The sequence below is a fragment of the Microtus oregoni genome, unplaced genomic scaffold, assembly GCF_018167655.1.
Source record: "Microtus oregoni isolate MIOR12 unplaced genomic scaffold, Mior012 000077F_ref0000221, whole genome shotgun sequence".
Taxonomy (NCBI): domain Eukaryota; kingdom Metazoa; phylum Chordata; class Mammalia; order Rodentia; family Cricetidae; genus Microtus; species Microtus oregoni.
This window is the reverse complement of record NW_024544029.1, coordinates 6,619,645-6,635,776: the sequence shown is the minus strand read 5'-3', so window position 1 is coordinate 6,635,776 and position 16,132 is coordinate 6,619,645. Positions and strand designations below refer to the sequence as shown.

Below are 16,132 nucleotides of genomic sequence, written 5' to 3'. Positions count from 1 at the left end.
ATGGTGACTTCCAATGGCCTCTGCAAGTGCACACATACAGAGGGCAAATGTAGATGTATTCTCTGGTCCCCAATCTTCCTCACTGCTTTTTTTTGTTTGTTTGATTTTTTTTTTCAAGACAGGTTTCTCTGTAGCTTTGGAGCCTGTCCTGGAACTCACTCTGTAGACCAGGCTGGACTCGAACTCACAGAGACCTGTCTGCCTCTACCTCCCGAGTGCTGGGATTATAGGCATGCGCCACCACTGCCCAGCTTCTCACTACTTTTACTAGTGAAAAATCCATAGCAATAAGAACAGATGGGATTATCTGTTTAACACAGAGTTCATACTGAGGTTGGGGATAAGAAGCAGCAGTGTTGAAGATGGAGGCCAGAGCCCTGCTGTTCTCTCTCATGCATTTCACTCCATGCGTGCCATGTCTTCCACGGGTTAGAATCTCTTCGAGAAAAACTTCGGTGCATAGTTTAATATGTGCCCTGAGTCAGTGAATCTTTTCCCTTTACAATAAACCTTGGGCATCCAAGGTTATACTCACCATAGGACTTTGGAAACCAGATAACTGCCTGTGTCCTTGGCAGGAATTGTTTTAAAATTCTCTTAGAAGCCCGACCAGCTGTACCTTCATGCAAATTGAGTATGTTGACTCAGTACCCTAAGACTTGTGAGATTATCTGAGCCCCAAATTTGGAGGTAGGGCAGATTTTGCATCTTGATTACTGCTGCTTCGCTCAAAACCAGGAGCTTTACAGAGGAGCTGGCTCACTGCTAGTCTGTAGCTGGTCTCCGTGTCCTTTGGAAATCCATGAGAAATGGCTACTGGAAAGTTCCGCTGAGCGAAACTAGTCATAAACGCAAAGCCTAGGAACAGAGAGCACAGTTTTGGAAAGCCTTGGAGGGAAACTCCAGGATGTTTTAAAGCAGAAGAGGGGCTGAGAGCCTGACTTAGAGCCCTTGGTGGAAAGAAATGGATGAAGCTGGATGTTTGGGGCAGGAAGCAGGTGTGTCCCTGCAGAACATGGATGTGCTATCTTGGTGGACGAGTGACAATCGTGTTTTCTCTTCCAGGGTTGGCAATGTTTGATTGCCTTGGGCCTGTCTTTCCTGGACTGTGGTCACACGGTAAGCATCTCTAAGGTCCTGCTGAGTGAAGACACCAACGGTGGCGGCAATACTAAGTAAACACTGGGTCAGTCTGTCTGTCTGTGCAGGGAGCCATCAGAGCCAGTGTGTTTCTATGGTTCACTGTGTGAACATAGCCACAAGTATGTGCTGTTGCACAGACTTCATTTAGAACTCAACAAGTAGTTGGGAAACACTTTGTTTTGTGTGTGTCGAGGTCTTTGTTTTGTTTTTGTGAAATAGGATCTTGCTCTGGAACACTAGGTAGCCTAAACTCACTGGCTGCCCTCAAACTTACGACCATCCTGTCTCATACTCCTGAGCACTAAGAATATGGGCATGCATTACCGTGCCTGGCTTTTCCCATGTGTGCTTACAAGATGATTATTTTTGAGGGGGTGGGTCTCACCCTGTAGCATTGACAGCCCCTAGAGAAAGTGACCCTTGAGCTGTTTTAAACACTAAGTCCCTAAGTAGCTGTCCAAGGGCGAATAGCATTTTATGTTCTTAAAACTTTATGAGTTAGGGATATAGTAAACTGCAATTATGTTTTCATTGGTGAATTAAGGCTGTAGTAGCTCCAGGCACACCAATTTTTATCAAAAGATAATGGATATTGAAGGCTGAAAAATACTTTTATGCTCCCTTTCAAATTATTTTTATTATGAAAAACCCAACTAGAGTAATATGCTATCCATTTGAACTACAAAATTAGAGACAACTACCGTCTCTGAGTTCAGGATTTGTTTACTTGTTTGTTTGATTGCTTTCCGAGACAGGGTTTCTCTGTGTAGCCCTGGCGTCCTGGAACTAGTTCTGTAGACCAGGCTGGTCTCAAACTCAGAGATCCACCTGCCTCTGCCTCCTGAGTGCACCACCACCGCCCCTCTACGTTCATGATTTTCTATTTCTACTTTTAATTTCTCAGTGGAAGAAGGGTAGGAAGCGTAAAAGATGAGCATGGACAGATGGTCCAGCTGCAGGGCTTGCTCATCACCCACAGAAGCTGTCCTTAGCGTGTAAGCTTAGTGGGCCTTCATCTTTGGCTCCGAGGTTAGTAGTGTTCATCATGTTACTCCCAAGGGTTCCTGGCAGTATCTAGTCACAGAGCCTTTGCCTTCCGCCCCTAAGAGAGTGGTGATAACAGGAGACTGTAGCGCTCGGGACCTGGCATTCTCGTGGGCCTGGACTCGGAGTGGGTCAGAGAGCTAACTGCGCTATTCCCGGAAGTCACCCTTCACCAGATCGTGTCTCTGACCCACCACTGTTTCATTTCCAACATGACTCGGGACCTAAGCTTTGCAAAGTCAGTAGGTGTCCTGTCACTGTGCTGGTGAAGTTCCCTCCCTGCACAACGGACTAATGCGTCAGGAGAGAAAACCTGTTGAGACCAGAAGGCGAAGCTCTGGAGTCTTCAGCTTGCGACTGCTGCTGTCACCTCAGCCACTTCTGACATGTTGTGTGGGCGCCCGAGACCTATTCTGTCAAACCCTGTCTGTTTGGAAAATCTGAATAAGCAAGTCGTGGGTAGTCATTTCTTGATGGCAGCAGGAATGAGAGTGGCCTTGAAGGACGTCCTTGACTTTGAAGCTTTCCTTCTAGCAAGCTGCCTGCAGATGATCTAGTCCAGGCTCGCCTGTGCCGGGTGGCATTATTACTGGCACTACTAACAGTGGTGCTCAACCTCTGGGTTGAGACCCCTTTGGCAAATCTCTATCTCCCAAAAAAACATTTTAATTATGATTCATAACAGTAGTAAAATTACAGTTATGAAGTAGCAATGAAATAATTTTATGGTTGGGGTCACCACAGCATGAGGACCTGTATTAAAAGATTACAGCATCAGAAAGGGTGAGAACCACTGTCCTACAGGGTCCTTCTCATACCTGCCCCTTCTATCACCATTGTTCCCAAAACTTATCCAAACGGTGCCTGAAGATGCTGGAGACTGACCGTTGAACCTTGTCTTGCTGTAGTATGTGAAGGCCATATTGATGGCAGCAGAGTTCCTTACAGAGCTGCTGTAGTAACGATTATACTGTTCCTCAGGGCAGGGTGTCTCCAGAGTCACAAACACAGATAGTCCAGCCCACAGCTGCTAGGGGTGGACCCAGGGGCCTTGTCCTTGCTAGGCAAGGCCTCTGCTAGGATCTTGCTTCCCTGCCCTAGAATTCGTCTATGTTATATTTGTTTACAACGGTAGAGGTTTTCACTGTAGTTAGGTGTTCTTTTCTATGCAATGTTTTACAGTGTCATTTGATGGTCACTGGGAATGTGTACTCAGTACCCTGTACAGAGAACAGTGTGTGAAAGTTTCTAGTCCTCCATGCCAGTGTTGTTCTGGCCGTGTATTTGTGAGCCATCTTTGTACTTTCTCTAAGCTGGTACTTGTTCTCATGTGACATGAAATAATTGTACGATTCAATGCTCTGGGAGTTGACAGGCTGGGGTGTAGCTACAGCGTGGCTTGTGAGATCTTGACAGGGCCGTAGGAAGTGGCTACTACGAGCTTTTAGTGAACCTTAACAGCTTGTAAACTTGATTTGTAATTAAAAAAAAAACCAAAAAAACAAAAGAAAAGAAAAATTCTCCTTTTTCCTGTTTGCTTTCCTGGCTAATTTTGTGACCTTGAAAACACTTTATTTATAGGGCCTCAGCAGCTTTGATGGAGAAGCACATACATGTCAGTTGCTAAGAGTGACACTAAGCCCCCGCAGCGCCAGTGCTCGCCTCCTAACAGACGAGTCCCCAGAAGGCTGGGTTAGTCATGGACACCAAGATTCTAATTTCATTTTGGGGCCGAGAGATGGCTTCTAAAGTGTAGATGCCACCAAACTTCACAACTGGAGTTAGATGCCCGGGACTCACATGTTGGAGGACGAGAACAGGCTCTTTTTGTTTGTTTGTTTGTTTGTTTTTCGAGACAGGGTTTCTCTGTAGCTTTGGAGCCTGTCCTGGAACTAGCTCTGTAGACCAGGCTGGTCTCGAACTCACAGAGATCCGCCTGCCTCTGCCTCCCGAGTGCTGGGATTAAAGGTGTGCGCCACCACCGCCCTCCGAGAACCAACTCTTGAAAGTGGTCCCTGATCTCCACATGTACTCTGGTCCCTGACCTCCACATGTGCTCCATGGCACTTCCATAGTTGTCCCCATATACATACACAACAAATAAATACCAAATTAAAATTTTTTTTCTGATGAAATGAAAATCAATTTCAATTTATCACTCAGTTAAATACTCTTGTTGGGGTTAAGGCCATAACTTTACCATTCTGCAGGATGGCATTTTTCCTGCCTTTCTCTGAATTGAAGGTCTGCCTGTCTGTAGTCCTGTCTCTCCATCCAGGAAGGGTCTTACAATATGTATTTGCTGCCAAAAAGTAGTAAAGATTGAACGAGAGAAACCTAGCTTAAACCCAGGTGCACATTTTGGCAGACCTGATATAAATGCTGATCCTGGCACCATTGCCCTTTATAAGCAGAGGTAAAACTCGGGTGTGAGGAGCTAGCAGCATTGTCACCAGGCGCGTGGTGGGGAGGATGTCCTTACCTGACCATCCCAAGACAGCAGGCAAGCTTCAGTTCCTCTTGTGGCAGCGTCCCGGCCTTGCTTCAGGAGCTGCCTGTCTGAGATGGTTATCGGAGCTGGCTGTGTTCACCAAACTTCCATCAACTTTGATTTCATTTCAGAGCTAATCTAGAATAAAAGCAATTTCTAGAACCTCTTGTTAGCCTTCCCTATTACCTTACATGTGTTTACAAACGGTGGACTACAGAGGTGACCTGATGGTTAAAGCAGGTGCTGCACCTCTAGAGGACCCAAGATCAGTCCCAGCACCTATGGCAGGTGATTGACAGCCTCAGCTGCAGCTTCAGGGGACCCAGTGCTCTCTTCTGACCTTTGTAGCTACCTGTAGGGGTCTCTCTCTCTCTCTCTCTCTCTCTCTCTCTCTCTCTCTCTCTCTCATTTCAAGACACTCACCTTCTATACTGAGGCAGCCTACAAGCCAGGGCACTGGTGTTCGTGCAGAAGCACCCTATGTAATACACGTACCCTTCTGTATGAGGCTGTAGTGAGACTCCAGACATTTCTCCAGTGTCACCAGGAACACCAAGACAGCCAAACAGATGTTGTGACGCGCGCTTGTAATTCCAACACTTGAGAGGCCAGCTCTCAGAGTGACCTCCATAGAGAAAGCTGTGTCAGCACTCATTAGTGGTTTGGATGTTTGCGCCAGGCTTAGAGAACAGACAGGGTCCTTATGGCAGTAGCTAAGAACCAATAATAGATACACCTGTCTGCACCCCAGGCTATTGTAACCCATTTCTCAATGCCTCGGAACTAGACAACAGAATTCTCCAGTTAAATTACCTAAGTGATGATACTCTGAAGTCATGGAGTGACGGCGTCCACCGTCTTTGTTCACTTGGGAGAGGTTTCCATGGTGAGTCTGACCCTAGTCATTAATTCCCAAGCCTGGATGTCAGACCTGCAAGTGAAATGTCAGTGTCTTCCTAACACATTGGCTGTAACCCATTCTGTCTATGTCGGCTTCTCTTGCGAGGTGACATGGGACAGTGTGTGACGTGCTCAAAATAAACTTTGTGAAGACTTGATGCGGCATCTTATCAGTGCGCTTGGCATCTCGAGATATAGCGTATTTCCATTTTACACACAGAAGATAAGTCCAGAAGATACACACAGAGCTTGAATGTGGTGCACGACTGTAATCCTAACCTCATGAGGCAGGAGGATCACTGCAAATTCCAGTACAGTCATGGCTGGAGAATGAGACCCAGCCTCCAACTAAACAAAGGGTTGGGGGTTAGCTCAGTGGTATAGCACTTGCCTCAGTTCTGGAAATAAAATAAAACTCAAATGGATACTTGGAAGGGCTAAAACTGGGCCTTGTCCCCAGCTCTCCAGTGCCTTTTCTACTGTATTATATGGGTGTCGTTCATTCATTCAGATTTCTAGCCTACACTTGGCGTTCATACATAGGCTCTTGGTGCCAAGGGTGACCAATATTTCTAATGCCCAAAGGACTAGAATGAAAGTCAGTCAGTGTCCCAAAGTGCATCACTGAACAGCTAAAGGAAGTACAGTTTCTTTGCCGGGTGCACAGAGTACAGCTTTAGTCCCAGTACTCAGTGTGGGGGGTAGCAAACTAGGCAAATCTCTGAGCTCAAGACCAGTTTCCCTTATATAGGAAGTTCTGGGCTAGTAAGGGTTACTTAGTAAGAGCCTTTTGGTTTTTTTGTTTGTTTGTTTTGGTTTTTAGAGACTGTTTCTCTGTGTAACAGCCCTAACTGTCCTGGAACTCACTCTGTAGATCAGGATGGCCTCACAGAGACCCGCCTGCCTCTGCCTCCCGAATGCTGGGATTACAGGTGTGGACCACCATGCCCGGCTGGAAATACATTTTTAAGACAGTTGAGGGTGGGGCATGTTTATAAGCTAGTATAATCCCAGGACCTGGGAGGTGGGGGCTGCTATCCAGTCACGATCATCCTCAGCTCCAGAGTGTTTTTGAAGCCAGCTTGAACTGCATGAATCCTGCTTTAAAAACTCAGAGAGTGCACGACATGAAGACAGCTGAGATTCCTGATTCAATATGACAAACACTGGGGACCCATAGGTTGCCCCTTTCTCAGTACACTTTTGTTCTTTTAATTGGGAGGGTTTTCTCAAGTGTCACATGATAATAGGGCCGGAATTACAGGGCCCAGAGATTAGATCATTTGAAGTCTGATTTCCAGTACACAGTGCTGAGACAGAGGCACTCTGTGTTTGGTCATATTATCCTACGGTTGAGTCCTGAGGCTCTGTCCCAAGGTGCACTTGGCACTGTCTCCATCCTTACTCTTTCAGCTCCGGTGTGAAATATTAGGAACTACTCCTGCAGCTACAAAACGCATACACGAGAAACTTCCCCTTTCCACATGTGTGTCCCTGACACTCTGGGCTCCCTTCCTGTAAAGTACCCCCTCTGCCCCTGGCTGCCTGACTGCCGTGTGGACATGGATGACCTCCACACTGGCTTTGATCTTCCATCTCCTGCTCGGGGCGGCTTGTCTGCCCTAGAGTTTGTCTTTGTACCTTAATGGAATTGTTCTTCATGGGCTGGAGACATGGTTCAGTGATCAAGAACACCTGCTCATGCAAAGGAACCAGTCTGGGGGTCTAATGCCTTCTGACCTCCATGCATACCAGACACGCATGCACACTACATGTGTGAAGGCAAGACACACTGATGCACATAAAATAAAAGTCTAAAATTAAAATTGTCCTTGAATTTAAACAACCTCATATACACATAAGCCATTTTCTTCTTTTAAATTTTATTTTGTGTGCCTTGGTGTTTTGCCTGCATGTATGTCTGTCTGTGTGAGGGTGTTGCTTCCCCTGGAACTTACAGACAGTGTGAGTTGCCATGTGGATGGTGGGAATTGAACCTAGATTCTCTGGAAGAGCAGACAGTGAGTGCTCTTAACTCCTGAGCCATCTCTCCAGCCCCCCACTTTCTATTCTGAAATAAAACACAAAAGTACTGAGAAAAGGGACTAAACTGAGTTTACCATGTGACTCCCTGAAAGTCACACTAATTCTCTCCCGTGTTTTTGTCCTCAGTGTCACCTGGGATTGACAGCTCAGCCTGAACTCTACCTGCTGAACACCGTGGACGCTGACTTACTTGTATCCAGATGACAATCAGCCTGAGAGACTTTAAGAACGCTGCTTTTTCCCAGCCCTTTTGTGCCAAGTGTCTGTTAGCAAATCTCTGTTAGTTCAGAGGTGAGTTTGTTCAGATGTTTTGAACAAAGGCAGAGATTTCCTCGTGAGATCCGGGGTAAAGGCCAAGAACTGTGCCTGGGTCCGAGCCCCGCTGGCCTCCAGCAGTCAGACAGTAAGGAGTGGTAAGCAGTGGGCCTGGGCAGCCGTGCTCCCCACCGCGCTCCCCACAGGCTAGCGCCTGCACTTCTGGGAAATAAAAATGTATGAACATGTATTTATGTAAACCCGAACATGCCAGTTTGGGTAAGATTTTAAGGTTATAAAAATTGATAGATTTTTTTTTTAAAAAAATGTTAAGGTAAATTAGGTATTTGTTTTTATCTGGATCGTAAGTAAGAAAGGGAATGAATCTTTTTACGTTGGACTTTCTACATTAACGATCTTTTAAAGTGCTGTTTTACTGCGCTGGTGGTTTCAGTTCATTGTCATGCATCAGGAGTGCATGTAGCAGCAGAAGCTGCTAATACTTGCGTATCACTTAAAGTGTGTGTGTGCGAGCGTGAATGTATGTGTGTGTGCACTCACACGTGTATGTCCAACTGTGTGCTCTGTGTGTGCATGTGTGTGCACTCATGTGCCTGTATGTCTTCATCCTCATGCAGATCACAGGCTGATATCAGGCGTTTCTTTTTTTTTTTTTTTGGTTTTTCGAGACAGGGTTTCTCTGTGGCTTTGGAGCCTGTCCTGGAACTAGCTCTTGTAGACCAGGCTGGTCTCGAACTCACAGAGATCTGCCTGCCTCTGCCTCCCGAGTGCTGGGATTAAAGGCGTGCGCCACCAGCCACCACCACCCGGCTACTGTCTGGCGTTTCTCTCTACCCTACTTTGTGAGTCGCGAACTCACAAAGCTCACTGCTTGGCTACTCTGCCTGGCCAGTGAGTTTGGGTATCCTCCTGCCCCTGTTCCCCAACACTGGGGTTACAGATTCGCTACACTTGGAATTTATGCAGTGCTGGGGACCCAAGCTCAGGTCTCTTGGACAGCAGGTGTTCACTAACTGAAATGTCTCCTCAGTCCCGGGCACATCAGTTTTAACGAGAGCCTGTCTTCCATTTGTTTTCACACTGATGGTATCTGTTTTCTAGAGTTGGCCAGTCCGTGGTGTCCCCTCCCACTGGGCACTGACACGCCACATGCCATAGTAGACCCTGTTTCTAAGGGTCACTCTTACTGATGCTGTTGGGTGTCCTGGGGAACCCTAAGCATTTTAAGGTGTGTGTAGCAGTGGTGTGAGGCTCACACTGGATGAGAACCCAGATAATCAGTCCACACAGCACCCCTGTGTAGCTTCCTAAGTCCCCTTCTTAAACTTTTTATAATAGAATTCACATTGAATAACTAAAAACTTGTTTAGGGTTCTGCTCCATTGCAGAGCTCCTGCCTGTTTTAGGCAGGGTCTGGGGTTTGACCTCCAGCAGTCCATACACACGCACACACTGTTATCCTAACAGGTTTTTAATATAGTTTATATTTGTGTGCATTGGTGTTTTGCCTGCATGTATGTCTGTGTGAAGGCTCTGGATCCCCTGGAACTGGAGTTACAGACAGTTGTGAGCTGCCATGTGGGTGCTAGGAACTGATCCGGGTGCACTGAGCTATCTCTAGCCCCCATAACCGTCTTCTTGAGGAATGGGTTGCAGCACTGGGCCCACATTCCTACACAGCAGTACAGCAGGCTGGAGCAGGATCCTGCCCGCCCACTGTCATTGCCACGTGTGCCACAGTGGCGTCTGAGCCACTCCTTTCCTTCTTGGCTCCCTGGGTGCTGAGTCTACAAACCCCACAGACGTTGATGCTGTTAAATGTCACGTTTATCTTTTGGCATTGAATGTAATGGTCTGATCTCTCTGCTTTGCTCTGAAACAGTACCATTTAGTAAGTGATTTTGTATGTGTGTGTGTGTGTGTGTATCTGTGTGTGTGTCTGTATATCTGTCTGTATCTGTGTGTATGTGTGTGTGTGTCTCCAGATATGCCCAGATTATCTGTCCTCTAAGTGCCAGAGAGTTCTCCCTCCCTCCCTCCCTCCCTCCCTTCTTCTCTGTTTCGAGACAGGGTTTCTCTGTGTATTCCTGGCTGTCCAAGATCTCACTCTGTCAACCAGGCTGGCCTCGAAATCAGATATCTGCCTGTCTCTGCCTCCTGAGTGCTGGGATTAGAGGTGTGCACCACCACCTGGCAGGGAGTTATCTGAACTTGACAGTTCCTTCACTTCCACTTGAGCCCCTCCCCCTTCCGCTTTTTTGTACAGTCTAACTATGTAGCTCTGGCTGGCTTGAAACTTGCTGTGTAGACCAGGCTAGCCTTGGACTTAAAGAGATCATTTGCCTCAGCCCAAGTGCGGGGATTAAAAATTTGTGCCATTATGCCTGGCCATGGGCCTCTTGAGACTTAAGAGAACAACCATACAATTTAGTCACAGTTCTTTGATCTTAAAATTGAGACAAAACCAGTATTTTCACTTGGGTAATTAAAGTTTCTGCATTTCAGTTTTGTGTGCACAGATTGCAATCCTAGATGGACTAGGCTGTTCTACTGGCCCCTCCCCTCCAGTTCTCTTTCTCAGTGCTGCTTTCTCGGGAGATAATGTTGGAGAAGAAAGGTCAAAGATAGGAATGTCCTGTTTCACAACTCTAAGCAGCTGAGGTAGTTGAACAGAGGTCAAGAACGCTGAGGATTCCTGTTGTTCTCCTCTGTGCTTTGTGTGCTAGCAGGGGCAGAGTTGAACTGCCCGAGCCCACGTGTCACTCCGAGGCCACACCACTCTTGTCAGCGAAAATATATACCACATTCAACCCATTAGAAGGTTGATGTGAGCCTTCATCAGGACACAGGCGCTAGAGATGCGGCGCTGTAGGTAGAGTCTTTGACTAGCATACAGGAAGCCTGGATTCAACCCGGCACTGCAAACAAATACCAGCCTGGTGGTGCACACCCAGCAATCCTGGCACCCAGGTGATAGAGGCAAGAGGACCAGAAGCTCAGGTTTATCCTTGGCTTTGTATCAACTTCAAAATCCTGGGGTTTGTTTGTTTTGTTTTTAAAGATGGGGTTGTTGCTACAGAGACAGCTTAGTGGTTAAGAGTATTATTGTTCTTGTAGAGCCTGGATTTGGTTCCCAGCATCCACACAGCAGTTAACAACCATTCTTAACTCCAGTCCCAGGGATTCCAGTACCCTCTTCTGAACACTTCAATTACCAGGCATACCTATGATGCATAAACATACATGTAGGCAAAACATACACATAAAAAAATCTAAAAAGATTAAAATAAAAAATTAAATGAAGGTGCTAGCAAGATAGCTCAGTAGGTAAAGACACATGCCACCATGTCAGGTGACCTGAGTTTCATACTAGGGACTCCATGGTAGAAGGAGAAACCGACTCTCAAGTTGTCCTCTTCTAGCTTCCTAGGGCACTGCACACACATGACGCACATATATATATATGTAGGCAAAACACCCTAGACACAAAATAACAAGATAAATTTAAAAAACAAATGAACCAGTAATATTTCATTATTTGCTACCCCATGGTAGCAAATCTGGGTTTGTGCATGGGCATTGTGCAGCCGCCGTCTGTTACGTACCCGAGAACAGGCTGTTTTCTCGGAAAAGAGATATAGCTCACAGTCTATTCAAGGACACGGGGCTAGCACTTCCCTCTACTGAGGGGCCTTCTCTGTGTCACCTGCTGGATGACGCCAAGGGAGGCTCACTAGCGAAAGGAAAAGAACACTTGGAGACCAAGTAGTTCACCCACCCTTCCTCCCTTTCTCCCTTCCTCCCTTCCTCCCTTCCTCCCTTTCTCCCTTTGAAGTAATAAGGGCGGCGGGGCTGCGTCCCCAGCACCCCGGCCGCCTGCTCGGCTAGCTTATGCCCCGAAATAACAACACACAAACTGTATTCATTTAAACACTGCTTGGCCCATTCTCTTCTAGGCTAAGTCTCACATATTAATTTAGCCCATTTCTAATCATCTGTGTATGGCACCCCAAGGTGCGCTTACCAGGAGAGATTCTAGCCTAGTCCATCCTGGGTCAGAGCTTCATCCCGGGAGAGGGGCATGGCGTCTCTCTCAGGCGTCTGCTCCCCAGAGGAGAGCTGTCGAGTCTCTGACCTCACTTCCTCTTCCTCCCAGCGTTCTGATCTGTTTACTCCACCTACCTATGTCCTAACCAATAAAATGGGCCAAGGCAGTTCCTTTATTAGCCAATGACCTTCCTCCATCATTTCCCCTTTTTCGGTTTAAACAAAAAAAAAGCTTTAACTTTAACATAGCAAAATTACATATAACACCATCAAAGACTCCAGAAAGATATAATATTACCTAAGTAAACAAGAAGTCCAAAATTCTAGAAATGACAGAGACATCTCGCTGCCTGTACAGTCACCCAAAGTTCTTTTGTACCGTTGGGGCATCAATCTTCAGCCTTCAGGCCCATGGTATCCAGCAGACATTTCCATGAAGCAGGAAAATTCAAAGTCTGTTCAGTCACTATCTGTTGTATCCTGCAGAATGTCTTGCAGACTCCTTCACGAATCAGGAACCCCAAAAGATCATCTCACCTTTAGGCAAGTTCAGTAGTCCTCTCTCTGCGGGTTCTCTGTGTCTAGTTTATGCAATAGTCCAGGCAAGAGCAGTTTCTTGCCCAAATGGCTATCAAAACTCCATAACGAGCCTCTTCGATGCCCATCTTCCTCTTGAAGTAGATTGGTGCTGCCAGGAGCAGAGTGTCTCATTGTTATGAAAAGTCCTCAGTTATTAAAACATTAAATGTCCTATTCTGTAATCTTTGAAAGACATGAAGAATGTCTATCTAAAATATATCACTATATATCTAGAAAATCTAACTAACATGACTACAAGCTTTACTATTATCGATGATTATCCATTAACAACCTATATTTCTTAATTATACAGTACATATTTAAATGAACTACACAATCACAATACCTTAATCAAAATCAGAAACACTTATACATATAACAAAATTGACCATAAATCTCTATCAATAAAGCAAAATCTATACTAATGCAAATTATTCATATCTATATCATATCCCCCTTTAAATGTACAAGAACATTTATAAACATTTTTTGGGAATATGGGCGTAGTTATTTCTCTCCAAACTGCTTCCTGCTGAATGGGGGCGTCGTTAATTAGGTCTTTCATGGTATAACCTGTGTGCTAGTTTCATCTCAGTTGGCAGTTGAGCGAAGCAATTTTTTGAAGGCGTTCACACCAACCCTTCAGGAGGGCGTGGTCCATCATACCAAATCGGAATAGAAGAAATGAACAGCGTCTCATCCTCTGTGAAAACAAAATAAGAAACTCCTTTCCAAAGCATCATGTCCTTAGATCCAAATTTCAAAGTCAAGGCATCAAAATATCTATGTCGGATTAGTTCAGCAGCATTTATAAATAAATATCTTTTAGCAGCTGTTGCTCCTTCCTCAGCATTCAAACAATTCAAAGGGAGCATAATAGCATACAGTATCAAGATTCTCTGTGTATTTTCCATCTTTGTACAGCTTTGTTTTAACCTCTATTTCGTTTATTTTTACTTTTAACTCTTTGCTTTTTGAGACAGGTTCTCTGTATCTTTGACCTGAAGTAACTCTGTAGACCAGGCTGTCTTTGAACTCTCAGAGATCTGCCTGTCTCTGCCTCCCAGGCATTCGGGATTAAAGGTGTACACTACTACACCTTGAACTCACAGAGGTCTGTTTGTCTCTGCCTTGTAGGCACTGGGATTAAAGGCGTGTGCTACCACACACAACAATTTTCTTCCTTTTTTTGTTTTTTACTTTAAGAACTTCAACTTTTAGTCTGCATATATTTTTAACACACTTCAAACCATTTAGAAATTTTCTTTGTCTTTGAATCTCTCTTTACTGTATATCTTTTTCTGACCACACGAGCCTTTAAATTACTGAGCAATATGGGTAGGATTAAAGGCGTGGCTTTGCCGGCTGGATCCAGCCCATTCCTTAGCTTTCCAGCCTCATGGCTGAGGTACTGGCTGTAGCCAGCAAGCGAGCTTCAGCAGCCTGTGCTTGCAAACCACACAAACCGCCTGCATAAAAGAGTCAGAGTTTGTCCTGGCAGGACAGCCCAGAAAGCCGGCATTTTTAAACAGCGCAGCTTTTTTCCTGCTATGGCTGAAAACCGAAAAGCATGCGTTCAGCTTTTTGTCAACACCATTTAAGTGTTTTGGGGCAGGACCTCTTAATGAGCTGCAGGCTTTGTAGCTAAAGCTGAGTCAGGAAGCCTCTCTTAGATGAGGCGCTTGCTTGCCTCTAGCAAGCAGAGTAGAACCGAGAAATTGCTGCTACCAAGAAACCAGGCACAATGCTTTCATTTTGTTCTAGAATTACTTCCCAAGCTGTCTCAGGCTTTATGTGGAAGCAGTTGTCCACGTGGGCGCCATCCCTTCCTCCCTTTCTCCCTTTCTCCCTTTCTCCCTTCCTCCCTTCCTCCCTTCCTCCCTCCCTCCCTTCCTCCCTTTCTCCCTTTCTCCCTTTCTCCCTTCCTCCCTTCCTCCCTTCCTCCCTCCCTCCCTCCCTCCCTCCCTCCTTCCCTTTCTTCTTTCCTATTCTCTCTCCCCTCGCTCTCAGCTGACTGCAAACTCAGCCTTAGCTCCCTAGGAGGACTGTCCCTTTCATTTGTTTGTTTTTGGTTTTTTGGGGGGGGGGGTAAGAGGGGTGTTTTCAAAACAGGGTTTCTCTGTGTAGCTCTATCTCTCCTGGAACTCACTTTGTAGACCAGGCTGGCTTTGAACTCAGAGATCTACCAGCCTCAAGTTTCCTGAGTGCTGGGATTAAAGGCGTGTGCTACCACCACCATCTAGGACTGTCCCTTCTTAACACCCTGCCCTCAAGACCAATCCTTCCCCTCATGATCTAACCGTCTCTCATTAGGCTCCACCTCTTCGGAGACTCCTCCCACCTCAGCTCATGTGGGGGACAGATTCAGATTATAGCATGAAAGTGCTAGCATAGTCAATCTCTAGATGAACCGATGTGTGTTCACTGTGGAGCCCAGTTGTGGACGGGTGTTCCTATCCTGCAGACTGGAGTGGCAGCAAACATGCAGCGAGTTCCCCTGCATAGCTGTGTCCCCGTGCTGTGAAGAACGGGTGGAGAGCATGCAGGCTTATGACGTAGTTTAATATATCGGCAGCATCAAAGATTTTAGTATCCAGTGAAGATTCCCTTTTCAGACGTTATGGCTTTAGGCCCCTGGAGTATTTCACTGAGTCAGGTGTTAGTGTCTTGTCTACAGGACCCTCCTGCGGGGAGTCTCCCAGTTTACCCTGCTCTTATCACCCTTTCTTCTGCAGTACTCTACAGTTCACCTCACCCAAGTCTGTAAGTTTGCGTGCATCGCTGCCATTAATAGATGGACACTTGGCATTGCTTTGTAAGCAATGAATATATCCTTTTCATTCAGTAACATTACAAAGTAGGCTTTGGCAGGGCGGTGGTGGCGCAATCTATAATGCAAGCACTGGGGAGGCAGAGACAGGCAGATCTCTGTGAGTTTGAGACCAGCCTGGTCTACAGAGTGAGTTCCAGGACAGCCAGGGATATACAGAGAACTTCTCCCCACCCCCAAAGGTGCGCTTTTAGAAAAGGTGTCTTCTATGCAGGAGAGCTGAGACAGAAGGATTGCTGTTTTGAGCACAGACACTGCTGCACAGTAAAATACTGCCCGTCCCCAACGTTGCTGTTGCTTTTGTTTATGAGAGCGGGTTTCACGGTAGATAACCCTAGACCAGACTGGAGCTTGTGATCCTCCTGCCCATGGCTTCTGAGGTTATAGGCTGCCATCCCCGCTCTAAATATTGATTTGTTTTTCTGTGTATTTATGAGTACTTGCTTGCGCGCGCACATGTGTGTGTGTGTGTGTGTGTGCGCGCGCGCGCTATCTGCTTCCCTGGTGTAGGTGGCTGTGAGCATTGAACCCTGGCCACCTGCAAGGACATTGCCCACTCCATTCCTACAGCTCCTCATTTGTTTGTGGGCACACACGTGGGGTCAGAGGGTAACTTCCAGAGTTCATTCTCTCCTTCCACTTTTTGTGCTTCAGGGATCAAATGAGGTTGCCAGGTTAGGCAGCAAGCCCCTTCACTCCCTGCACCACCTTGCCTCCCTGACCACCCTTTCCTAACAAATCCACTAACATTGCTCGCTGAGTGTATAGTGACTACG

The 16,132-nt window shown here is 46.3% G+C and overlaps 1 protein-coding gene across 4 annotated transcripts in view; it reads left to right on the top strand.

Moving 5' to 3' along the window:
• Slc11a2 (solute carrier family 11 member 2) overlaps positions 1 to 8,320 on the top strand; it is a 33,222-nt gene extending 24,902 nt beyond the window's left edge. For 3 of the 4 annotated variants that reach the window (XM_041642576.1, XM_041642577.1, XM_041642579.1), the window contains exons 16-17: positions 1,066 to 1,119; positions 7,751 to 8,320. In XM_041642576.1, the coding sequence (XP_041498510.1) occupies positions 1,066 to 1,119; positions 7,751 to 7,828 (132 nt within the window). In that variant the 3' untranslated portion in view covers positions 7,829 to 8,320. Of the gene's footprint in view, positions 1 to 1,065; positions 1,120 to 2,416; positions 3,871 to 7,750 lie in introns of those variants that run through there. The other variant, XM_041642578.1, reaches the window with a different exon arrangement.
• Positions 8,321 to 16,132: the final 7,812 nt, after the last annotated feature.